This window comes from Sorex araneus, chromosome 3 (genome assembly GCF_027595985.1).
Source record: "Sorex araneus isolate mSorAra2 chromosome 3, mSorAra2.pri, whole genome shotgun sequence".
NCBI classification, from domain to species: Eukaryota; Metazoa; Chordata; class Mammalia; order Eulipotyphla; family Soricidae; genus Sorex; species Sorex araneus.
In genome coordinates, this window is record NC_073304.1 from 118,724,980 (window position 1) to 118,750,849 (window position 25,870).

Here is a 25,870-nt window from a genome sequence, read left to right on the forward strand (position 1 = left end):
ATAGTCTAATAGAATAGTTTAATGGAATAGAATAGTGAATAGTCTAATAGAATGCTCCATACCCTTACGGAGAATAAAAATTAACTTGGCTTCATGAGGAGTTTTATTTGTATTCCCAGTTTGGCAAATAATGAGTACTTAATATCTATCGCATGAGTAAATTACCTTTATCTGAACTACGAAGAATTACAAGCAAGAACGGCAGGTATGTTTAACCTTCAGTTCCCCAAATATAACCCTTTCGGGCCATAAGGATGTGAGCACGCTGCCTCATCAACTCTTTGACGTCCCTCTCTTAGAAGACATATGGTAGCGCTTCCGCCTTCGCTCACAGTCTCGGAGAAGGCGGGGCGGCGGGCTTACGTCATCACCCCGCGCCGCCTGCCCCGCGACGCGCCGGCGGCTGGCGCAGCCCTTCGCTCGCCCGGCCTCCCCCTCCTTGGTTCCGCGCTCTGGTTCCGCCATGGAATCCAACAAGGATGAAGCCGAGCGCTGTATCAGCATCGCCCTCAAGGCCATCCAGAGCAACCAGCCCGACCGGGCGCTCCGCTTCCTGGAGAAAGCACAGCGGCTGTACCCGACGCCGCGGGTTCGCGGTGAGCGTGCGGCGCCCGCGAGTCCGAGGGGACATTAGAGCTGATGGGGGGAATACGGGAACGGACCGACGGGAGCAGTTAGCGGGGGGAGGGGTGGCGAGGCGCGGCGGCGCCTGCGCAGTGCGGCGCGCGGGGGCTGCTGGGAGCTGTGGTCTCGCGCGCGCCGCCCGGGCCGCGGGGCGTCTGAGGAGAGGGGCGGCCTCGGCCTCGCGGCCGGCGGCGGGGCCGAACTCCCTTTCCCAGGGGGCCGGCCGGGAGCCGTTCCAGTCGGGGCGGGTAAACAGAACTTGGCGGCGGGGGAGCGAGGCGCCGACCTTCGGCCGGGCAGGGACTGAGGAGACGCCAAAGCGTGTCATGACAGGCGCCCGTGAGCCGGCGAGGGGACCCCCGGCGGCGCAGAGACGGTTCCGCCTGCGGGAGCCTCGGCTCGGGGCGACGTGCCCCCGCCTCCCGTGCAGCCCCCCGTAGCCGCCCACGGGGATTTGCTGGGGCAAAAGAGTTGGCAGTGGCGAACTTGTCGAACGTTCTGGAACTTTTATTGCAGGCTCGGAGCCTCGTTCCTCCCACGAGCTTCACAGGCCTGCCATGAACCGACAAAGACCCAAGGTTAATCCAGCCCGGGGGTGGCCTGATGGCAGTTGAGCAAACCAGGTCACTGTCACTGGGTGCTGCATTTTGTTTGTTTTGGTTTGGGGCCACAGCAGGTGGTAGTCAGGACTCACTCGAGGCTCTGCTCCTGGATGGTTCCTGGCCGGCCCCGGAGACCATCGGGGGTCCCTCCCCACAGTCCTGTCATCTGGCCCCGAGTGCTCCTTTTGTTGCATTGACCTCAGCTTGATGCTGTGACCTGCAGCATCAGTGAGACTGTGCCCTCCAGAAGCAAACTGCCCGGGGAAGAGACAAGTTATAGAAAGCTGTCTATAAGGTGAGCTGTAGGCAGTCACCCTGATCAAACAAAAACTAGTGTTGGTTGCCAGGACTTCGGTGAGCGCCTGCCCGTGAGGGTTCCTGGCGAGTCGGGCAGGAGGAGGTGCCGTGGAGCAGTCAGGGAGGAGAGCCTTCCCTGGCGCTGAGTTGTAAGCAGCGTGGTGAGCCCTGTAGCTGGATAGAAAGTGCTGGTGAATCAAGAGAGTTCTTCACTGAGTGGGAAAGGTGGCGGCACTGAAGTGCACTCTGGAGGAGGATGGGCGCCAAGGGGCTGGACGTTTGAGAGCTTTGCGACTGGGATTGCATGTTGCGAGATTTGTAGACAATGTAGGTAGTTATTTGAGTACAGAGAGGATAAGGCGAGTGTAGGCTGGGCCCAGGTTGTGGAAGTCATTTCCTGCCAAGCCAGGTTGTCCACTTCATCTGTGGTTGAAAAATAAACATTTGATAGCAGGATTACGATAAGGATATTTTTGGGTGGAGAGATGAGTGGAGCGGATAGAGTACTTGCTGTGCATGTGGCCGACCCAGGTTCTATCCTCAGCATCCCAGATGGTCTCCCCGTGACTGCCATGCTTGGGTGACCCTGCAGTGCCAACGATCAAATCAGAGTCTGCAATATGCAGGGCAAGTTCCTTAACCCTGACCCCACTTCTTTTTTGGCCTTACCAGGCAGTGCTGAGGTGCTGTCCTGCATGCAGGACCTGCACTCCAGGCCTTTGAGTTGTCTCCCCAGCTTAAGGATACTTTTTTTCCCTTTTTGGTAGTTAAGTAACGTAGTTACAATGATGTTAACATTTAGGGACTTGAGGTACAAAGTTACTGCACCTTCACCAACAGTTGCCAATAGCTCGAGTCCCTGCACCACATCTTTATGTCACTTCTAGTCCTACTGTAAAGACCCTATTCTTAGAAGAGACTGACATGGGGGGCTGCAGAGATTGCTCGGTGGGCTCGGACACGTGCTTCCCATGCAAGGGATCTGCCTTGATCATTAGCACCACACATTCCCCCAAGCACTGAAGCAGGACAGACCTTTGAGCACCACCAGGTGTGGCCCAGAAACAAACCAAAAAGCAAGAAGAGAGAGAGAGCGCTCGAGGAGAGGGGAGGGGAGAGGAGAGAAGAATGAGAATGATATTTGCATGCTAGAAAGCCCAGGTATAGTCCCCAGCACCACATGATACCCTATCACAAAGCTGGAAGTAGCTCCTGAGCATCACAGGGTGTGGCTCAGAACTAAGAAGGGGGAAAAGAGAAAGTGAGGGTGGGGGGGAGAGAGACTGGAGATCATACTTTGCATGCTTGAAACCCAAGGTGTATCCCCAGCACCACATGGTACCCTAGCACAAAGCTGGGAGTAGCTCCTGAGCATCACTAGGTATGGCTCAGAACTAAGAGGAGGAGAGAGGGAGAGACAGAACTGTTGACTCAGGAGGCATGAATGATACCTGGGAGAAAGTAACATGGGTGAAAACAAGATGTTGGAGAGGGCTTACTGCCGGGAAATAGGAATGCAGATCCAAGCCCTTGTGACAAAAGAAACCGAGACTGCTGAGTATGGGTAGGGTGTGAGAAACATCTCCAGTGAGAAGTTTCCTGAGAATCTGTCAGCAGGGACCTTATTGGAGTTGGGTCAGGAGGAGGCTATCTACAGCCAATAGAAAGCCTGGAAGCAATGTTGAAATGGAGCCACAGCAGGAATAGGCTGTCCCAAGAGTGCAGCAGCCAGGGCACCTGGGAGCACTGAAGCAGGACAACCCTGGCTGCAGATGCAGTGTGGGAAATGGACGAGTCAGAACATGAAAGGGGAACACAGCAGGGGTAGACAATTGATCTTGAAGAAGTGGGAGGACAGACTGAGGAAAGGGTCAAGGGTGAGAGGAGGCTGAAGGCGACCCAAATTGACCCGTAAAATACCCTACTGAGTACTGAAGAGACTCAAACCCATGTGCAGGAGGAGGGATGAAAAGTACCAAAGGCTGAACAGTCCTGTCGGACAGTAGCTTGGCCCTGAATGCAGATGTCACAGGGCAGTGTGAAGCCGCCAGCCCCTCCTCTCCCAGCCTTTCTGGAGCTTAGCTACTTCATGGCTGATGGCTTTCCTTAATGCTTCACAACAGTGATGAAAGGTTCCAGGTTTTCCAGGGAGCTTAGGAGAACATCTGTGGATCTCAGTTTTCCCAGCATACAAAGAAAAGGTTGGCCCAGAAGATCTCGCAGCTCAGGCTATATGAGGCTCAGGAGGAAGTGACTGGTTTTAGGGTCCAGGCTAAATCAGGAGGACCAAGCTGGGGAGGCCAACAGAAAGGAAAATGGAGGATGGACTGCTGAAAAAGATTTTAGTATTCTGGACTTTTGAGAGATGTTGTAGTACTGGCAAGGGCCAGAGCAGGGCTGTCCATTCAAGGCATATTCAACCCTGCTGTCCACCTTATTTCACTGAATCTTACTCATCCTTCAGAGCAGCCCTGTTAGGGCTGAAGTCATGTCTTCTCGGAGGAATTCAATTATTTAACAAGGCAATGTGGTTCTTCAATACAGCAGCCAGACTGACTCCTGTCTCGGGCTCTTTCTCTCCTATTTCGCTTTTGCTGACTTGCCTTGAGCACCACAGGTGTGTCGAGACAGGCTGGGAACAAACTAGCCCATAGTATGAGCTAGGCACTACTGAGTCCTTTATTTGTCCACTTTGTCCTCTTTCCAGTTTTTTGAGGAATATGGGTTTTTTGTTTTGTTTATTAAAGGAAATAATGTACTGCATTATTACTTGGGGAGAGGCCACACCTGGTGGTGCTTAGGGGCTGTTTCTGACTCTGTCGGGAGTGACTTCTGGCAGTGCTCAGGGGACCATATGTGGTACCAGGTATTTGCACCACAGTCAAAGCCACTGCAGCCACAATCAAAGCAAGTGTTTTACCTTTTGTACTACTTCTCTGGCCCAAGGGAGATGTTTTACACAGAAGCTAAGTTACCTTACCTAAGATAAAAAGAGGCAGAAACAAGTTTGAACTCTGTTAGTTAATTTCAGTCTGAGTTTGAGGAGGGGCCATCTCCAGTGAAAACTTTCACTTCTGCTTCAGGTGCCACCTCTCCCTCCTCAGGGTTGGTCTCTTCCCCCAATTTCCCTTCTTTTTAAAAGTATGCCATCCTGGGGGCTGGAGCGATAGCACAGCGGGTAGGGCATTTGCCTTGCACACGGCCGACCCAGGTTCGAATCCCAGCATCCCATATGGTCCCCTGAGCACCGCCAGGGGTAATTCCTGAGTGCAGAGTCAGGAGTAACCCCTGTGCATCGCCGGGTGTGACCCAAAAAGAAAAAAAAAAGTATGCCATCCTTACTGGGAAGAGTTAGAGCTCGGACCTGCACCCAGGTGGTCTCCCTAACAGCAGAGCATGTTTCCCACTGTGCTGTGACAGCTGTCAGCCACAGTGAGAGATGAAACAGTGAGCCAGATGATGCAGTCTCATCCCACAGGCCTGGCAAATGGGTGTCTAGGCCTAAGCAACCTGCTTGTCCACAACCAAAAGTCTCATTCCCAGCACAAGGAGGAGCCTTCTGTGTGACCCAAAAGCATATCTGTTCTTCTTTGGACTCTGTTTTGCAGTATAGTGAAAGTAGAATGGTGGCTAATGCCCTGCAGAGCTTCTGGAATCTTCCCTGAGAAGTCTGAAGCGAATACATCCCATCTTTCTCCTGGCTGACACTCTTCTCTGCCTTGACAGCCAGCTTAACCTGGACTCCTGAGGTTTCCAGAGAGAGGCAACAGATAACTTCCTTAAATGCCCAAGGAGTGGGCTGGAGCAATAGCAGAGCGGGTAGGGCACTTGCCTTGCACACGGCCGACCCGGGTTCGATTCCCAGCATCCCATATGGTCCCCTGAGCACCGCCAGGGGTAATTCCTGAGTGCAGAGCCAGGATTAACCCCTGTGCACCGCCAGGTGTGATCCAAAAAGAAAAAAAAAGAAAAAGACCAAGGAGACCCACCAGCCAGCCTTCCTCTGTCTCTCTGATCAGCTGTTGTTTCCTTCACCTATTGGTTTGTTGCTTTGCCATTTTCTTTGATAGCTGGCCTGGACCTGGAGTTTGGGATCAGAGGCCGGTCATATTGCTCCAAGTGGCTGGGTTGAGGTTTGAAACCTGGGGACTGGAGAAGTAGAACAGAGGGTAAGGTGTTTGCCTTACACTGCTGATCCCAGTTTGATCCCCAGCACCACATGTAGTCCTGAATACCTCCCTTTCCTGAGTATTTCTGGTGTGGCCAGAATAAGAGATTTGAAACCTGGATCTTTCTGCCCATAACTTCTATACTTGGAACAGCTGCCCCCAAGGGGCTCCCCTGCCTGACTTGTGTAGCCCAGGATAGTAGCAAAGTTAAGAACATGGTCCCAGCTTCTGGGCATTCCAGGGTTCTGGTGCTGCCCACTTGGACAGCCATGGTCAGCAGTTTGCTTATAAGGGAATAAGACAGAAATGCACCAATATGATGGTGGCAGGGCTGGCCTGAGCCATCGGGATCTCTCGTGTCTCCTCTGGCACCCTCTCACATGGGATGAGCTTGCCTCTCAGCTCCTCTGTGCTACTTCCTGAGCTGCTAACTCAGTGTGATCATCTGTTTGCCACGAACAAGATAGCCGTGGCATAGGGTACCGTGGTCTACTTGGGCCCCAGGTCTCTGCTTCCAGGGGCCCTCCCTTTAGTCGATTGGTAGGACTCAGGTGTGCTACAGTAGCATTTGACCTCTAGTATGCAACTGGCACATGTGAAGGAAGCTGGGGAGTAGCCGGTTATGCTGATGCTCTCCTCGGCACAGCAACATCCTGGTTCCCTGCAGTGGTCCCAGATGTGTGGCTTCCAGAACACTGTACCCTATCTTAACAAGAACTTTCAGAACCAATATTCTCTGGAATAAATGGGCACAGATAGATTTAGTCTCTTGGCCCTGGTTATAGCTCAGTGGTAGAGCACATGCTTCAGATGTATAAAGCCCTAGATTCATTCCTGGCACCCGACAAACCTAGAGATTTGCACCCTTCCTCATGGCACCAAGGACATGGGCTTGAATGACCAGAGCCCTGTCTGAGAGTGGAAGCTATCACCCTAGAAGGACCCTGAACTTTGAAATAGGATATTTGACATTGCCACGCATTTGAAAACAAAAACAAAGCGTGTCGTGTACCTAGCAGATGTTTATTCCATGTCTCACACTCCTTCTGGCCCTCTAGGCAAGCCAGTTGACCCCATCCTCTTCCCAGGGAAGTGCAGGTCTTTAATAATCTTCCTAACCACTTCCATCTGAACAGGATGCTCCCGCTGAGTGGAGTTCGCACTGCAGAGTTCCCTGGCCATTTTGTCACTTGGCAGAGAATATGTTGAACACATTATTTTGGGATTTAAAAACATCTAAAGCATGGATGGGGAGCATCTAGCCGAATAAGGCCTACAAAGTCATAGTTCAACTCTGGTGTAATAAGATGGGACAAGCATTGGGGGGCTGGAGCGATAGCACAGTGGGTAGGGCGTTTGCCTTGCACGCGGCTGACCCAGGTTCGATTCCCAGCATCCCATATGGTCCCTCAGCACCGCCAGGGGTAATTCCTAAGTGCAGAGCCAGGAGTAACCCCTGTGCATCACTGGATGTGACCCTCCCCCCCAAAAAAAAAAGATGGGAAAAGTGCATATACTTCTAGTTGGAGGCCCCTGGCCCATCTCCCTTTGTCTAAGCCTCATCCAAGGCATATTTCTAAATACTGAGCATGTGTGCCCCAGGATATTCGAAGGAGGCTACTGGTGAAAATCACATAAATGGGGCCACTGTCAGGAAAAAAAAAATCGAGAAACACAGATCTAAAGTTGTTTTGGAAGTGGGGGCCATGCCCCGTGGTTCCAAGGGCTTGCTTCTGATTTTACACTCCAGGATCATTCTTTGTCATGCTCAGAGGACCGTATGGGGTACTGGGGATGGAACCAGTGGCATGCAAGACAAGCATTCTACCTGCTGTACTACCTCTCCAGCCCCTTTAGGGTGGTTTTTGTTTTGTTTTGTTTTGTTGCCACATCCAACAGTGCTCAAGGCTTACTCCTGCTCTGCACTCAGGGATCACTTCTGGCAGGCTCGGGGAGCCACATGGGGGCAGGGAATTGAACTCAGGTTGGTTCATGTACAAAGCAAACCCCCTACTATACTATCACTCTGGCCCTAAAGGATTTATTTTTTATGATGATTTTTGCTTTTGGGGGTAAACAGTCTACCAAGCAGTGCTGAGGAGTCCTGGGACCCCACCAACAGGTCTCTGCCAACCAGTCCATGAATTCAGCACAAAAGCCCTGCAGTGCTCACTGGGGTGCTGGGGACCTCAGGGCGCCTCATGGTCTCAGGAACCAAACCCAGATAACTGGTGTACTATCTCCAGACCCCTTGTGATGAATTTTTAAATGGCCTGTGCCTATCGACTCCTGAGACAGGCGGCCCCTAAGAGGCAGCTATCCCACTGGCTCCCAAGGGCCCCCACAAGGCAGCAGTGGCTTTGCTGGAAAATAAGCGGGTGAGATGTAAGGATCATGGCTTCTGCCAAGGCTGCTGGCCCTGCTGACCAGGAGCCATAAATGGTTTCTTTGCCTCGCACAGCCCTGATCGAGTCCCTCAACCAGAAAACCCAGTCTGCTGGTGACCAGTCCCATCCCACAGAGGAGACCCATGCCACCCACAGGAAAATGGGAGCCGATGCCCCCTCCGCTAACGGTGAAGCTGGAGGAGGAGAGAGCACCAAGGGCTACACTGCGGAACAAGTAGAGGCCGTGAAAAGGTAGAGGAGTGGGCCGGGACATTTCTGAACTCAGCAAAGGCGTCCTTCAGCATGTTGTCCACTTCACGTCCACTGGTGGTCTGCTGGACATGTATGGCTGGAGGAAATGCACATGGTTAAGCTCTCCAGGCCCCTAAACATAGTGCTGATACCAGCGGATTCCTCTGCTGCCGGCCCCAGGTCTCTTACACAGCTCTGTTGTCAGACAGAGATGAAATGTGGACTCCGCTCAGGAATCTTCCCCTTCCACTGCCCACACCCACATCCCCATCAAAGACCCATTTAAACCAGCCTGTGTGGGTAGAGCAACAGGGCTGGAGTTCAGCCTCTGTGTGACCAAGCATGACCCTAGCTTACCACATGGGCATAGGTCACTTGCCATTTTTCAGATCAGAAGGGGTTTGAACAAGAGACACACACACTGCTGGTTGGCAGTAGAGAAAGATTTTGAGAAATTGTGGTACGAGCTGAGAATCAGGATCTCCACCAAGTCCCTGAACATAATGCTGATACCATCGATGGACAAGAATAACCATTGATGGTCTAGAACCAGGGTCTCTTAAGGGCTCTGATCAGCCAAGCAGACACGGGTCATTTCTGACTTTTAATCACCCACTCAAAACCTGGACTCCAGAGAGAGAACAACTGGCAGGCCACACACCTGCCTTAGGTTCTGGCCCCTGATTGGCAGCCATGGGGGGTCCTGGTGAGGCTGCTAGTTAGTTTGGGGTCGTGGGGGGTGAGATTATGGCTTGACAGAGTTGAACAGCAGCTGCCCCTCCCAAATTCTGAGCGTCATTTTCACTGTTTGGAGCCGGTGCCCGCTATTCAGGAGGCGCTGACAGCCGTGCCTATGCTCAAAGCCACATGTCCCCACTGCTGGCTCTCACCCTGTTCCTCTCCCTCACTTAGGGTGAAGCAGTGTAAAGATTACTACGAGATCCTGGGGGTGAGCAGAACGGCCTCCGACGAAGACCTGAAGAAGGCCTACCGCAAACTAGCCCTCAAATTCCACCCAGACAAGAACCGTGCACCGGGAGCCACTGAGGCTTTCAAAGGTAAGCCAGCTCTGGTTTCTGGCATTGTGCTCCCTCCCAGCGCTAAGAGGGAGTGGGGGGCTGAAAGAGCTTCTTCAGAAGTGTCCTTGAACCCAAGCCCCACAGACGCAGGAGCTTCTGTTTAGAAGATGGCCCTAGCAGCAGACTTGGATCTCAAGAGCTGCTCTCGCCTCCCTGTGCTCCACATCCCCAGTGTTCCAGGAGAAGGGCTGAGGCAAGCGACTTCCCCAAGGTTGCTCAGCGACTGGGGACAGAGGCAGGCCCTCTGACAGCCATTCACATTGCCCTGTGCTGAGGGACTCCGTTCTCCTGCCCCAGGCTGGAGGGAGAATGGGAACAGGCAGGCTCGCTCGGTTGCCAGTGTTTCTCCAGTGCTGACGCTGGCTGCTGACGTCAGCTGCTGCCTTCCCCAGTGGGTGCTCAGGCCAAATCCGGCCATGGGGCCTGTTCACAGTGGGAGGAGAAGTAGGTTGCAGACTCTGAACACATGCAGCTTTGACCCGCTTCTCCGAAAGACTTCTTGAGGGAAGGAGAGGGAGAGTAAGGACGGGGGATAAAGGATAGAGCAGCGGGGAAGGTGCTTGCCTTGCCTGCAGCCAGTGCAGGCTCCATCCCCACATATGGCCTCGAGCATAGATCCAGGAGTAAGCGCTGACCACTGCTTGACATTATCCCATCCTCCCCCCACCCCACCCTACTCCCTAGAAAAAGATAGAGAGGAGGGCCTTTAGACTACAGAGGAAGCCTCAGGGCAAGCATGACTGACTGAGATAGCATCCCCAAGGACAGAGAAAGGGCTCACCCCCACTGCCAGCACTGGGGACCAGTGGGAGTCGGGGTGCAGGTGTATGGACTCAGCCACAAGAGCCTCCGCCAGAACCCTGGGACTGGCCCTTCCCACGTTTTCCCCACTTTCCACGGTGCATCGGACATCTCATGGCCCCATGCTAACGGTCATTTCAGGATGGCTTAGGCTGCAGAAAGGAAGGCTGAAGCTCCTGGGCTCCTCAGAGAGGAGGGAGTAGAGAGGGGAGGGATTTTCAGGAAGTTGAGTGGATTTGAAGCGAGACACCTGAGTGGCCCCTCACTCTGCAGGGGCAACATCAAAGGTGTGTGATATTAAGTGGTTCAGTTAGCCACTTAATCCAGTGTTTACCAGCCTTTTCACACTTGGGAACTGAGCAGCACCTGAAAACTGTTCTCAATTTGGTGAGGTTGGTGTTTTTCTTTGGGGGGGGGGGTTGGTTGTTTTTTTTTTTTTTATGCCCAGTGGGAAATTTCTGTGCAAGCCACAATGGTGGTTGAAAACCACTAGAATACCTTTAAACCTTCATTTTCTTCACAGTTTAATGATGGTGAGGTTGGTATTAGGATTAAGATTTTTTTTTTTTTTTGGCTGTTTGGATCATACCAGTGATGCTCAGGGGTTATTTCTCTCTCTGCACTCAGGAACTACTCCTGGCAGTGCTCAGGGGCAACTCTGCTATGGCTCCAGCCCATGGAGTAAGATCATTCTTGTGGCTGGAGTGAGAGTATAGCAGGGAAGGCACTTGCCTTGCATGTAGCAAATGCAGGTTTGATCCCAGCATCACTAATGGCCTCCTGAACACCATCAGGAGTGATCCCTGAGCACAGAGACAGGTGTGGCTATGGCTGTGGCAGTGCTCAGCAGGCTATATGCGATGCCAGGGATCGAACCCATGTCAGCTGCATTCAAGGCAAATGCCTTACCCATGGTAATATCCCTCTGCCCATCCCCATCCCCCAAAAATCCCCAAATTTAAAAACAATAAAATCATTCCTGTGTGGCTGGGGACATAGCATAGGGGTTTGAACACATGCAAGGGCCCCAAGTCAATCCCCGCACATTTTCTCCCCTGCACTGCAGAGCCCAAACAGCACCACATCCTCAGGCCCTATACTGAGGGTCGTAGGCCCACACTAAGCCAGGGTGGCCGAGTATGGCTGTGAGTGGCACCCAGGTCCCCTGAGCACCGCTTATGAGGCCAGAGAGGAAAAGTCATTCCTACATAGGGCCTGGCACACACTATCATCGTGAGGCAGAGAACGTGGAACTGAGTGTGAACCCACCCCCCGAGCTGCCCCAACCCACAAGGTTTTCCTTACTCTTCTCCTTGCTCTTGCCCTGCACTTCCCAAGGACATGTGCTCTCTAAATGGCTCGAGGACCTGAGTGAAGGGAGCTCTTGGCTGCCGCCACGAGAGCCTGTACCTCACTCCGCGCATTCTCAGACCTGACCTTAGCGCTTCTTTCTAGCCATCGGTACCGCATACGCAGTGCTTAGCAACCCAGAGAAGAGGAAGCAGTACGACCAGTTCGGCGATGACAAGAGCCAGGCTGCCCGGCACAGCCACGGGCACGGAGACTTCCACCGGGGCTTTGAGGCTGACATCTCCCCCGAAGACCTTTTCAACATGTTTTTTGGTGGTGGCTTCCCGTCAAGTAAGTGCCCCCACACCCTCACCAGAGCCAGGCCTTCCCTGGGGGTGAGGGTGGGGAACGTCTGCCTCTCCCTTTCCCACAGCCCACTCCTGATTCAGCCCTCTGACCTTCAGGTAATGTGCATGTCTACAGCAACGGACGCATGCGCTACACTTACCAGCAAAGACAGGACCGCAGGGAGAACCAAGGCGATGTGAGTAGGGGCAGGGATGGCTGTCCCAGAGCTGGGTGTGGGGTGGGTGGAGGGAGTCCAGAGTAGGGGCTTGGAAGGGCCTTGGTTAAGCCTGGGAAGCATCCTGGCCCTTGCCGTTCCATTATGTGACACAAGAGGGAGCCACAGTCCGCACTGCAGCACGGCAAGGCAGGAGCCCTGATGGCTACTGCTGGGAAACGTCTGTGGATGACAGCCTGGTGTGTGTGGTCCCTGTGAAGTCTCTGCGTATAGTGTCAAAGTGTCATTTCCCAAACAATGGAAAGTGAGATTTTATGTGAGAATTATGGAGTTGCTTCATTGGTGCCATTTCTCTTGTCTTCTTGGCACTCAAAACCCCAAATTTAATGTATAAATAGTTCCAGGGAGATGGCCCAGAGGGCTGGAGCGCATGCCTCAAGTGTCCAGGACTGCAGATTTGGTCCTTAGCACTGTATGGTCTCCTGAGCACTTTGGATAAGCTTCCCCCCCCCCCGAAAAAAAAAAAAAACCAGAACAAACCAAAAAGGCATATAGATGCTATAATAAGGCAATGCTGTAATAATGCTTTGGTTCCGTCTTGAATACCATGAAGAACAGCAGTTAAGGGGCCAGAGATAGTACAGCAGATTTGCTGTGCTTTCAGCCAACCTGGGATTGATCCTCAGCACCCCATATGGTACCCCAAGCCTGCCAGGAGTGGATCCTTAGCATAGCCAGGTGTGGCCCAAAAAAGATAAAAGAACAGTTAAAATAATGAGGCGTTTGTGTGATTGAATATAGCGAAGAGCGTGTGTGTGCTTGTGTTGCTGGAGTTTGATTCCAGCCTCACGTGAACGTATATGCATTATTATGGAGCCACATCCCCATCCCTACAGAAGAACCTTTTATATAGCAGGTTTTCATATCACACAGTGAACAAATGCATTTTTATTTATAATTTTTCTGATACTTTAAAATAGTGTGAGGAGCTAGAGAGATAGTACAGTGAGTGGGGCACTTGCCTTGCACATAGCCGACCCAGGTTCAATCCCTGGCATCCCATGTAATCCTCCCCCAAACACCACCAGAAGTGACTCCTGAGTGCAGAGCCAGGAGTAACCCCTGAGCATTGCCAGGTGTGACCCAAAAACAAAAATTTCTGTGACTTGGGGCTGGAGCAATAGTACAGTGGGTAGGGATTTGCCTTGCATGCAGCCGACCCGGGTTCGATTCCCCGCATCCCTTATGGTCCCCCGAGCACCAAGAGGAGTAATTCCTGAGTGCAAAGCCAGGAGTAACCCCTGAGCATCGCCGGGTGTGACCCAAAAAACCAAAAAAAAAAAAAAATTGCTGTGACTGGGGGCAGAGCATTAGTACAGTGGGTAGGGCACTTCCTTATACACAGCCAACCCGGATTTGATCTGGTTCTTCCCACGACCACCAGGAATGATCCCTGAGTGCGGAGCCAGGAGTAAGCCCTGAGCACCACCCAATGTGGCCCCAAAACAAAAAATTGCAATTATGTTTGCAATATAGTTTAGTATAGTTCAAACATGAAAAGGGGGTGTGAAAGGCTCCCGGAGCCCTGCCTCCCATTCTCCCGGCACGGCCATTCGCTCCTTTTCTCTCCCAGTGAAGATGTGTGCCCACCCACTCCTGTCTAGCACCAGGCACAGCTTGGCTTTTGTGAGGGGCTGGCAGGTAAAGAGCCCCCTGTATTGGGGTGCCTATAGGACAGAAAGGGAGAAAGTGGTGTCATGGCTTGTTGGGTGACAGCCTGTATCATGCAAGGTCTGGTGGCCACAGTGGCCAGCCTCCGACATCCAGGCCCATCTTGGTCACCATTGTCTCTCTTCTCCAGGGAGGACTGGGTGTATTTGTTCAGCTGATGCCCATCCTCATCCTCATCCTCGTGTCAGCCCTCAGTCAGCTCATGGTCTCCAGTCCACCCTACAGCCTGAGCCCCAGACCGTGAGTACGGGGATGGGGACGCTGACATCTCAGTGCCAAACAGAGGCCTAGAAAAGAACTTAGAGTCAAGAAAATACAATTTTCCCAATTGAACTGAGGTTCTTGATATTTTTTAAATTATGGTTCCATTAAAAAATACGATCAAAAATCTATGTCTGGGCCACAAAGATTGTACAGGGGTTAAGGCACTTTCCTTGCACAGTCCAACCCAGACTCAGTTCCCAGGACTGTATATGGTCCCCTAACAGGATCAGGAATGATCTCAGCGCATTAGGTCCTGACATAGCCAGGTGCAGCCTCCAAACAAATCTCAGGCTTGTCTCATAGAACACTGACCATACACTTTTGCAAATGGCTTATGTGCTTGTGGCACTCTGCCCCACTTCTTACCTGCTGGCACAGAGATGGTTCAGTGGGTAGGGCACTTGCTTGCACAGATTCAACCCCTGGTATCTTGTGTGAGCTTCCGAGCACTGGCAGCATTGATTCCGGAGTGCTGAGCCAGGAGTGATCCCTGAGTATCTCCAGGTGTGGCTCCTAAAGCAAACCCAAACAACGCCTTTGCTTTCTATTCTGATTGGGCCCCAGGGGCCATGGAAAGAACAGGAGCTCTATCACCCAGTCAGTGCAGGGGGAGCTCTGAATGGCAGCCTCTGCTATCAAAGCAGCGGTGTGGTCCTGGACAAGTTATGTATCTTTTCTGACCCTTGGTTTTCTAGTCAGTAAAAATAGAAATAACTATGTCTGCCTGCTTTGTGAAGAATGTAATGAGTGATACACATTAAGAGTCGGGTTCGGAGCCATGTCCAGTCATGTTTGCCAAGTGAATATCCGATTTCAGTCACCAGTAGTGAACTTAGACAAGCCATTTCACCTTTTAAGGGTTCCCACTCTGGTTTTTTCAGCTCCTGAAACCATCTCTGATCCATAGTGGGTGCCCAAAGTGCTAGGTGGTCCTCTCGGACCTGCCTCTGGCTGAGAACCTGACAGGATCCCTCCCAGCCGGCAGGGGGCAGAGTTGGCCCACAAGCCCAACCCGACTGGCTCCAGCTCTGTGGCCTGCTTGCAGCCCTTTCTCTGCGAGTGGTCCTCTCCCCAGCACCCACTGCCTGCAGCCTGCACAACTGCCATTGGAGCTGGAAAATGGGCTTTAAGAATGGAAGGATGCAGCTCCCTCAAGGCCTTCTGAGATTTGTTCCTAAGCCTCTTCACTATGTGCGGGTTGCTCCTGGCAAGGCAGGCAGACCTCAGCAGCAGTCAGCTTAGAGGACCAGTGAGGAAATGGGGGACAGGAAGCTCAGGTCATCTCAGCTGGAGCCCCACACCTACTCCAGCAACCCACAAGGGGGCTTCTCCCCAAAGCCACACCCCATCCTATCCCCTCCCCGAGACCAACAGTGTGGTAAACAGAGGCGAGGGGCGGGCTTCCTGGGGCCTGGACCCTTGCACAGACCTCCTAGCTCCCTGTTAGCCCTGGCGTGGAGACCCGCCCTCATTCGAAAGGGAAGACAGTGTTGTGCCTATGCGGCCCCTCCTGCTGGGGAGCCCTCCTGTCCAGAGGTGCCCATGCCCACTTTGTGTCTGTGTCTGGCCAGGTCAGTGGGCCATGTCCACAAGCGAATCACAGACCACCTGGCCGTCATCTACTATGTGGCAGACACCTTCTCTAGTGAGTACACGGGCTCCAGCCTCAAAACAGTGGAACGAAACGTGGAAGACGATTACATCGCCAACCTCCGGAACAATTGTTGGAAGGAGAAGCAGCAGAGTGAGTGTGTGCACCGGGCGGGCTCACAGGCAGGAAGGGCAGCCGGGGACTGGGCTTCCCCTTGCCCTGGACCCACTGGAGATTGCTTCCTGGGTGCCTCAAGCTCCTGCTGTCCAGTTCCCAGAAGGGTGGATGTGGAGGTGGACTGGCACAGTTCCTGACCACCCAGTGACTGGGCAGCAGACACACCCTGAGGGCCGCCAGGGCAGTCTGAGCAGACTGGCCTTGGCACTCCGGAGGAAGATAGAATCTGGGGAGTGCCGCTGCCTCCTGTATCTGCTTTTGGGAAAGAGAGAGTGAGCGCCAGCTGTACTGGGCTCCTGGCCCTCTGCCTGCCCTCCCCCAACCCACACCCTCATTGGGGGGGAGGGACCGGCCGTGCCTCACGCCACCCCTTGCTTTGCAGAGGAAGGCTTGCTGTACCGGGCCCGATACTTCGGCAACACAGACATGTACCACAAAGCACAGAAGATGGGCACTCCTAGCTGTAACCGACTGTCCGAGGTGCAAGCCTCCCTGCATGGATAGTCCTGGGCCGGCCGTGCACCCAGGTCCAAGTATGAGCTGGGCGCCCCCTCCAGGGCTGCTCCCCACCCTCCCCCTGCTCTGGGCCTCTGGGCGGCCCCGGACCAGGCCCGCACAGCCCTCCTGCCTCTCCTCAAGCCAGGCGGCCCCCCCACCCGGAGAAGCGTGTGGGAAGGGGGCCCGAGAGCCTTTTCCCCTTCCAGGCAGGAGGAGGCAGTGGGCACCCCCACAGTCCCCCTCTGGGCCCCTCTGGGCACTTCCCTGGGGCTGCTGCACCTGGAGCCTGAAACCGCAGGCATGTGGCCCGCCCAGGCTTCCCTATGGGGAGGGAGGAAAGCGAAGGAGGGAGGGCTGGGGCCAGGGGAGGCTGCTCCGGGCGCAGGGCTCTTCCTGCGGGGGGTTGGTGCATTGTGGGCAGAGCAGGTGAAGGCTCTTCTGTGTGGTGACCCCCTGCCCCTTCCTTTGCTGGTGCCCTCAGCAGGGATCCAGCCACCAGCTGCTGTGCTTTGAACTGTCACCAGGCCTCTGGGAGAGGGAGGGGGCTGCCCCGCAGGGTCAGGGGTGCAGCGGTAAGGCGGGAGGTTTGCAGGGGCACGTGACTGCCGAGCTAACAGTGCCCACTCTCCTCCCCAGACTATGAAATCCCTGGAGAATTTTTGGTGACATGCACTGAGCCAAGGTGACGGACTGTGTATTTAAGGAAAGACTTAAAACAAATTAAAAGCATCGGAGGCCGCTCGCGCCCAGCTTCCCTCTCTCTCACCCAGTACACGCGCAGAACGCTCTTAGGACGACAGGAAAACCTGCCGGAGGGGGGGTGGGGGGGCTGCTTCCCTTCCTCAAGGGTTGGCCTGCCCAGCTCCTAGGATACAGAAACCATGGCAACGAAAGTAGAATCTGAAACTTGCAGGACGGCTGTGGCAGGGGGAGGGGCGCTCAACTGCCTTCTGCCCCTCCTAAGAGCCACCTCGTCCTGTGTCCTGGTGGGGGTGGGGGGGGCGGGGGGCTGTGCCAGGCCACAGGAGAGGGGATGCCCCAAGAATGTAACATGACCGTGTGTGTATTTGTCTATATATCTATTTATATGTACATAGCATATATAAAGATATATATAGATATAGTCTACCTTGGAAGCTATGCAGGGATTTGGTTAAGTCCTTTAGCTGATTCCCTCCATGTTCTAGAAAAGCCTGTGGCAGGGAGATGAGCTGATCCTCCAGATTGGACATTCACTGTAGTTTCCACATTGGGAAAGTGGGGCCCTACGTTTTCACCCCCTCCCCGGCCTGGCTTGGAGGCAGCGCAATCATGGTAGTATAAATCTGGAGAGAGCTTTTGGGGGCTGCTGGTGTACGGCTCAGCTATTGGAGAGCAGCTAGGCAGACGGGTGCGGGTGCAGGGTACCCCTGGGAGCTGGCACCGGGTCTCCACTCAGGCATAGTGGAGGCCCGGGACAGGTCCTGTATGGTGCGACCTCTCCTCAGGCTTTGGCCAGGCAGAAGGGCTCCTTGTCACACCCAGGAGTCCTCTGCCCCTGCTCCCCAGAACAGCAGCATTAGAGGGGCCAGGTGCTGCTCTCCCGTAATTCAGCATGGGTTCTGCCTTAGAGGGGCCACAGGGTACAGTTCTGTGTTGCCGTTGCTTTGTCCTAAGTCAGGCATGCAAGACCCCAGAAGGTTCTTCCTGCAAGTCAGCCAGACGGTGCCCACGGACCAGCTGTGAAGGAAGCTCACCCCTGGGCGTCCGGTCCCGCCTCCTTCCTGCACTGTGGACAGATGCGCTGGACCAGGAGGGTTCCTGGCCTCGCCTTCAAACGAGGCTTTGTCCTGAAACAACCGTCGCTGCCAGGGATGGGAGGGAGGTTTTATTTATTGCCCCGGTGGATGCTGGGCCTTCGGGCATTGCTGTTTTCCTCTGCACTGGGTGACATTGAGCCTGCCACCTTCCAAAGCCTTACTTCCCTGAGCTGCCAGCCAGGAGCAGGCAGCCTCCTGCCACTGTTTCTCTTGGCTCTTTTTTTTAAAAAAGTCCCCACCAAATAGGGTTCTTCCTGGGAAACAAGCTTGGTAAAAGAAACGTCGAGTCTGGTTTGGACACAAGGTCCTGCCCTGGGATGAAGCGGCCTCCAGCCCAGAGAGAGGCTGAGAACTGGACACAGAGCGTCCAGCGGAGGGGCCCTGCGGCCCTGCCTACCGCCCCAGCCGTTTGGTCCTGGTAGATGTCCCTGGACAGGCTGAGCCATGTGCAATAAGAACACAGATCCTAAAGGATCCCCTGAGAAGCTGTATTTCTTGAATTAGAATTCTGAAATTGTACATCTATAAATATATGTTTATTATGTGATTGGCTGTGCTGGTTTTGTGTTGAGCAGGGGGTGGGGGTCTGGCAAGCACCTGTTGCTGCCGTTGGTCTGTGCAGTGTTTCTCGGGACAGGCCTGAGCGTCCAGGGCCAGGGCTCAGCTGGCTCTGGGGCCGTGGGGCTCTGGAGGTTCCTTTTGATGGTCACAGGCCTGCAGCCCGAGTCATGATCAGCCTTTGCATACAGACATGCACCTTCCAGTGTGGTGTGTCCTGTGCCTGCGTGAGTGCATGTGCGTGTGTGTTCGGCCCATGACCCCTCACCCCTTTCTGTCTGTGATTGTGAGCAAAACAGCTTCAGAGCCTTCGCCTCTCCGTTGTGGTGCTCTGCCCACCGCAGTTGCAGAGCAAGGGAAAGTTCTCAGAGTTTCTGCTTCCCAGGCATCTGTCCTTCCCTGCCCCCACAGCCGCGTCCCTTTTCCTCGGAGAGGAGGAAAGTTAAAGCTCCCTGCCTGAGCCTTGAATCTGCCCGGCCTCCCAGAGACAGGGCTGGCTGCCCTGACTGGCGGCCCACAGCCCCTCCCGCTGCCGCCGCAGCCAAAGACAGCCGGCTGCCCGGTGGTGCCACTGCTGCCTGGGAGCTCATTGGCTGCCCTGCCAGGGTCACCGCCGCCTGCCCTGGCTGATGTGCGAGCCTCCGCTTGTTAGCCACAGTTGGCAGAGGCGGTGCCAGCCACCCCCGTTTACTGGCCCCATCCCCCTGCCCTTAGCAAGCCAGAGGGGGCGGGCCACACTCGTATGTTTGCAACAACAAAAAAAAAACTTTGGCAAGTGCCCCTACTGTCAGGTGGCAAAACAAACCCTTCCAATAGCTCCTGGGACCTGCCAGCTTGTCTCCTTGTGCCAGGCCCCAGTACTAACTTTCCAAGGGACCAGGAGTCCGCACTCCGGCTCCGTGGAACATCCCCACCCTGGGTCTGGGAAGCCCTCCGGCCTGGTAGGACATCGGCACAGCAGCCCCCGGAGTCTGTGGAGCAGCCCCGCATTCTCATTGGATGTCACACTGAGGGAAGTCAGCTGTTTCCCGAACAGGGACCAGGGGTCTGCATGGGACTGCATGTGTCTCCCAGGTCTTTGTAGGAAAGTCTCACTGCAAATATTAGCCGGACCCAGACTCAGTCCTTAAAATCAAATGCACTGGGGAAGACTGGCAGAAAGTCTGTCCCAGAAAGGGGAGGGATGGGTAAGCACGCACTTAGGACAAGGCTTGCTGGGGGTGTGCTGACCGCCGTAGGTGAGGACAGAAAGGCCCACTCTGCAGTTCAGTCCCCGAAGACCATCCCCCAAAGTAGATAGGTCCAATTTCCATGTGGACACCACATTCCAGATGTCAGGGCAGGGTGGCAGCTCATCCACTTGCTGCCTGGCCAGTTCTGGTCAGTCACTTTCTCTGTCCTCATCTTCAGAGTGGGTGCCATACGCCACGGTCTCGTGGGGTGATGGGCGGGGGGAGGGGTTGGCGAGAGTTATCACGGACACCACTTCCCAGGGCTGTACTAAGTGGTGGCATTTGCAGAGCTGAACAGCACAAAGGTGGCAGACTGGGTCTGGCCTGGAGGAGTCTAGGGCAGGGAGCAAGCAACCAGGGAGCGGCTGGGGACTCTTGATAAAGGAACTGGAGTCTGGGGGGGCGGGGGGTGCTGGAGGACGGGGTGGAGTAGACGCAGCAGGGCAGAGGGAACGGTGGGTAAATCCTGCATGGCGGTGGGCGGGGGGGGGGGGGGGGGGTAGTCCGGAAGGAACCCCATTCAGGGAACAATGCCTAGGCCAGGCCCCATCTATAATTGTCATCTTACCAGTCCCACCCAGCGTCCCCGGGCAGAGAAAGCCCTGGGAACAAAGCACCAAAGACCCTGCACTTCCCAAAGGCACCTCCCAAACCTGCCTGCCCGTCCACCAGGACGTGCTTTTAATTCAACAGTGGGGCTGGCCCTGCCCCCAGAAAACAGAACCCTGTGAGGCTAAAGGGAGGACGGGGGTCGGGGACTGGCAAAGCAGATGATCTTGGCTGTGCTTGGGCCTGCTGGTGTTTCCACAGCTCCACAGCCACGGGGCGTGGAGAAAGGCACCATAGGACCCTAGGGCCAGAGAGGCTTTGCTCAGAGGGGCCTGGGAAGGGGCCTGCCCTCCTACCCCGTGCCCACCCCAACGAAAGTCCCAGGGAGATGGGGCTGCATATACTTCTCTCTGGGCCATGCACAGCCCCCAGGGAGCCCACTCTCCTCACTGGCTCTCATTGACGCACTAGAGTTCCCCCTTGCATGTGGGTGACAGGAGCATGCACGATTTCTCTCCCACTCTGGTTTTCGGGGCTTGGTTTTGTTTAAGGGCTACACTCAGCAGTGCTCAGGCCTTACTCTTGGCTCTGTACTCAGGGATTGCTCCTGGCAAAGCTCAGGGGACCATATGGGGTGCTGGGGATCAAACGTGGGTCAGCCATGTGCAGGGCAAGCACCCTCCCGCTGTCCTGTGACCCCCGCCCTCCCCCTGTGGCTGGAACCCCCACCCCACCCAGCTGCCAGTGCCCACATCCTTGGTTCCACCCCTCCTGCTGGGGCCTGCCCTTTCCCACAGCCCGGCCTCTGCCTCTCTGTGGAGCTTTGCCCTGAAGCCAGGCGGGGCCTGCCCAGGAGAGCCTGCTGAGGCCAGTGCCGCAGGGCCTCCAAGAACGCCGCTCAGGGAAGAAGGGGTCCACTCTGGTGGTCCCTTGTTCACCTCCCACATGACTGCACAGCCCCCCCACCCCCTGTCCCGAGGCTTTGCAGCTGTAAACGCATGGTGGACCCGGGGACTTCTGCCCCACAACAGCTCCAGGAGGTGTGTCCACGCGGGAGAAACAGCATCAGTTGCCATGGATACAGCTGCACTTTGCATGCAGGACAACTCGCTTGCACCCCCAGCACCCAGTGGTCCCCTGAGCATTGCCAGTGTATCCCCCAAGTATACAACCTGCTGATGGTGTGGGGAAGGACATGGTCATGGCTGCAAGCACTTCCGGGCCTTCCCAGATCCCAGACCCAGAAGGTAGAGTCTGAAAAGACCCCATTTCTCTGCTCCCTGATGAGGGGGTCAGAACTACAATGAGAATCAGAACCCATGCTCAGGCTGGAGGGGGTAAGGTTCCAGCCTTGCACACAGCTGACCCTGCTTCAATCCCCTACATTGCACAGGGGTCCCCAAGCCCCGTCAGGAGGGATCCCTGAGCACCACCGGGGGTGTCCCAAAATCAACCAAAAAAATTAAAATTTTAAAAACCCATGCTTATCCTGCAGGCCACCTCTGACCTCTCCCCAGAGAGGTCAGGGCCCTGGCGGGTAGGAGAGATTGATCTCCCTAGAGCGCAGCCTATGCCAGGTGGCATGGTCCCTTCTGTCCCTTGGCTGCCCCACTGCTGTCCTGGCCAGAGGCCCTGTATGTCCTGCCAGCAGCCAGCCCTGGCCTGAGCACTAAGGGGACATCCCACACCCTGTGTGACAGATGATTACCCCCGTCACGTCTGCACTGTGGGCCACGTGGTGGGGGGAGACCCAGAGGCCCGAGGTGCTCTGGACGTCCCGTCTCAGGTATGACATCAGCAGGACATAGCTCGGCAGCAAATCACGTGCCCTGCTGTGGGAGGCACCCTCAAAATTGTTGAAATGTTAAGATTTGAAAATGTTCTGTAAGGAGACGTTTTCATTTATATCATTTGCAAATTCTTTCTGTTCCTTCCTTTCCCTTCTGTCCTTCCTTCCTTTCACTATTTCTTTCTCTTTTTCTTTCTTTCTGTCACACTTGGCAATGTTCAGGGGCAATTCCTGCTCTAAGCTCGGGGATCACTCCTGGCAGTGCTCAGGAGTCTACATGTACTGGGATCGAACCCCGACCTCCAGTGAGCACGCGTTCAACTGCTGAAGCTGCATCTCCGGCCCTACAATTTCTTACTAGTTATCCCCTCTCGGGGAACTCACCCACTGAATCCCTCACGTCACCTCTGCTCTCTGTGGAGTCAGGGTGGGGGTGTTACTCACTGATCCGGGTGACTTAGCTCAGACAGACCAATAAGAGTTCTGGGGGCCTTGGGACAGGAACCTGCTCAGGCCGAGGTGCAGTTGCGTGACCCACATCTGCTCATATTATTAGCTCCAGAGCAGAGCCAGTAGACACAGTCACACAATTCGAGGAATTGTTGACAGGCCCCGGTGCCCAGCCCCGCGCCAGGAGGGGCCCAGGCCAGGAACCGGCCGCCTGCTCCCACGCCTGACACTGCAGGGGACATCGCGTCCTCTGCTGCTGATGTCAGTGCAGGGATGACCCCGTCAGCTGCCTGCCCACTGGCACCCTCCCAGGCCCGTGTGTGCGGGCAGCGCCCCCAGCCTCCCCCAGCTGTGTCCGGAGCTGTGATGGAGCCTGGGCCTTGGCAGGCGCCCCGACGTGGCTGAGGAGGCCAGATGCCTGGCGGGGCACTGACTTCTCACCCACCGGAGGGAGGGGCCCGAGCAGGCCTCCCAAGACCCTGTCATACGGCAATTTCCTCGCCGAGCTGCGGGCTGTTAGGGGACACAGGAGGCAGGGAAATCCTTCCAGGTCATCCGGGAGGACCCCTGAGTTCTGAGGCTGAAATCCCACTCCCCCTGGCAGGAATTCACAGATTTCTGTGCCTGAGGAAAGGGAGTCCCTGCCAATGAGCTGGGAAAGGCCCAGGACAGCTTGGCCCCAGGCACAAGGAAGAGGGTGTCAGAGATGGCAGCACCCCAACCGGGGGCTTCTCAGACTGAGGGGAGAGAGCAGAGTCCAGCCCCCTCCTCTCCACCTCCTTAGCCCGCCCCCATTTTCTGGTTTGTTGGAGGGCTCCATCTGACAGTGCTCAGGGCTTACTGTTGACTCTGCACTCAGGGCTCGCTCCTGGGCTTGGGGGACCATATGGGATGCTGGGGATGGAAACTGGGGCAGCCGTGTGCAAGGCAGCACCCTAACCCCCTACCCACTGTACTCTCTCTGTGTCTCTGTCTCTGTTTCTGTTTCTCTCTGCCTCTGTCTCTGTGATCTCTGTCTCTCTGTGTCTGTCTCTCTGTCTCTGTCTGTCTCTGTCTATCTCTCTCTGTCTCTGTCTCTGTGTCTCTGTCTCTGTCTTTATCTCTATGTCTGTCTCTCTGTCTCTCTCTGTCTCTGTCTCTGTGTCTCTGCCTCTGTGTCTCTCTGTCTCTCTGCCTCACTATTTCTCTGTCTGTCTCTCTGTTTCTGTCTCACTGTCTGTCTCTGTCTCTGTCTCTCTGTCTCTGTCTCTCTCTGTGTCTCTCTGAAACTGTCTCTGCCTATCTGTCTCTGTCTCTCTGTCTCTCTGTCTCTGTCTCTCTCTCTCTCACAAAGGAGCCCTACCTTCTGGAAGACCCAGTGAGAGCCACAGCAAAGAAAATCCAAGCCTGGCCTGATGGGATCCAGGGCCTAGGTCTCAACTCTACTTTGTTCTTAGGCTGTGGGGAGACCACCTTAGGGTCACCCCAGGTGGGGTGACCTCGGCCCAGAGCCAGGCAGGGCCTGCCCGGGGCTCCCTGAGACGGCCTCTACCTGTCTGAGTCTGAGGTGAGTCACTTCCTCCGTCAGCTGGGAGGAAGTGGAGAGGCGTGCACAGCTAAAAATAGCCTGGCCCAGGCTGTGGAGAGACCAGAGCTGTCCTGGGGCAGGGGCTGGGACCGGGGGCTGACAGAGACAACCTGGATCCCACTCCCACCCCTCCACACACACAGACACGCACCGGGACACACACGGGCCGCTGAGTCACTGCCCAACTGGCGGCCACTCCAGCTCCGCAGACCTACTGTGTGCTCCTGCCACCCCCGGAAGACAAGGAAATGACACTGGTGATAGTCCTGGCCTTGAGGACCCCTGAGGAGACCCCCCCAGCAAAGGGCACGAACCACAGAAGCAGGAGGGGTCCTGGAGGAGGCTGGCGACCGGCCTCCTCCCTCAGTTTCCCCAACAGAACGGATGCTGTACAAGACCTTCAGGTGGTCTCATTGGAAGTCCCCAAGCAAACAAGTCCTTCCCATGAATCTCATGGAATGATCCCACAGCATTTCTAGCTCAAGATAATACCCTGCTCGGCCCCCGGGAAAGGAGCTGCATTCTACAAAGCAGGGGCCACTGTTCGTAGCTCCTGGGCTTCAGCCCATTTTCCCTCCTCCTTCTCCGCACCACAGCCTAGTAAATCAGCCATCAGTGCCCCCTGACAGCCGGCCCAGTGCAGGCCACAGACCAGGAAGGAACTTCTGCAAGTCAGACTCTTTCCTCCTGCAGAGATCCCAAACCCCAGTTCAGCTCGCTGTGCATTGTGACGTACCCGTGGGGTCCTCATGTCTCAGCGTGGTCGGGACCCCCTGGCCTCCCTTTCTGGAGGAGGCCCTTGGACAAACCACCGTGGTGAGCAAAAAGCATCAAGCCTTTCCTTTCACCGGCCTTACCCCTGCCTCCTCTCTCTCTGCCCCTCCTAGAAACACAGAAGGTTCCCCACTGCCCCCCCTCTGCCTCAACAGGAAAGTGAGGAACAGGGTCACAGGGCTGGGGGTGGGCAAAGCAGGCCTGAGCCGGGACCCCCAGACTCCTAAACCCAGGAGCGGATGGCTCCTGGCTCCTAGCTCGTCCCAGACCGGCCCTGTGGCCGCTTGCCGCATTGCACAGGAGGCCCCTGGGTTGCATCAGTCAGGCCGGCCTGGTTCTCAGCAGAGCCTCAGTGCCCGCTGCTATCTGACTCATCAGCCAGTCCAGGAAGACCGGACAGAGCGGAGGGCTCACCCTCCCGGCGCTGGGGGAGACACTGAGGCAGGCAGGGACCCACTCCAGTGAGTCAGCAGCCAGAACTGGCAGCTGCTGGGAGCCCCCGGAGTGGGTCCAGCACCTGGAACAGCGCACAGTGGAGGATTCGGTTTGGTTTGGTTTGGTTATGGATGGTGCGGGGGACCACGCCTGGGGCCTCACATGCCCAGGAATGTGCCCACCACTGAGCCTCATCCCAGCCCTCGAGTGTGTGAAGGGCCAGGGAGAGAGCTGGGGGGAGGGGGGCTGGAACACACGCCTGGCCTGCAGGAAACCCAGGTTTCACACTCGGCATGGCACTGGAGCACAACTGACAAGTCAGAGGCACAGAGAGGCAGATGGTTGTGTCAACGGGATGTCTGAGGGCTGCAGCTCTTAGCTGAGGAGATGAGAGGGGAGGGAGGGGAAGATGAGTTGGGGGCTGGAGGGTAG

The 25,870-nt window shown here is 55.4% G+C and overlaps 1 protein-coding gene across 4 annotated transcripts; it reads left to right on the forward strand.

Annotated features, from left to right (window-relative positions):
- The first annotated feature begins 295 nt into the window (after positions 1-295).
- On the forward strand, positions 296-18,631 carry DNAJB12 (DnaJ heat shock protein family (Hsp40) member B12). 4 transcript variants are annotated; one of them, XM_055132928.1, is made up of 9 exons: positions 296-596; positions 8,154-8,331; positions 9,244-9,389; positions 11,667-11,852; positions 11,966-12,045; positions 13,886-13,995; positions 15,591-15,763; positions 16,170-16,267; positions 16,922-18,631. In XM_055132928.1, the coding sequence occupies exons 1-9, from the start codon at positions 464-466 to the stop codon at positions 16,949-16,951; spliced, it is 1,134 nt and encodes a 377-aa protein (XP_054988903.1). In that variant the 5' UTR covers positions 296-463; the 3' UTR covers positions 16,952-18,631. The 4 variants fall into 4 exon arrangements, with proteins under 4 accessions (XP_054988903.1, XP_054988904.1, XP_004615533.1 ...); XM_055132929.1 differs by having other exon boundaries at positions 300-596; positions 16,170-16,314; XM_004615476.3 differs by having other exon boundaries at positions 309-596; positions 16,170-16,320.
- The last annotated feature ends 7,239 nt before the right edge of the window (positions 18,632-25,870 follow it).

Bases quoted from the DNA above. Each gene is read 5' to 3' on its own strand.
- DNAJB12 (XM_055132928.1), top strand. From the start codon at position 464: ATGGAATCCAACAAGGATGAAGCCGAGCGCTGTATCAGCATCGCCCTC. The intron at 9,390-11,666 runs GTAAGCCAGCTC...GCTTCTTTCTAG, and splicing joins AGCCACTGAGGCTTTCAAAG to CCATCGGTACCGCATACGCA. The intron at 11,853-11,965 runs GTAAGTGCCCCC...TCTGACCTTCAG, and splicing joins TGGTGGTGGCTTCCCGTCAA to GTAATGTGCATGTCTACAGC.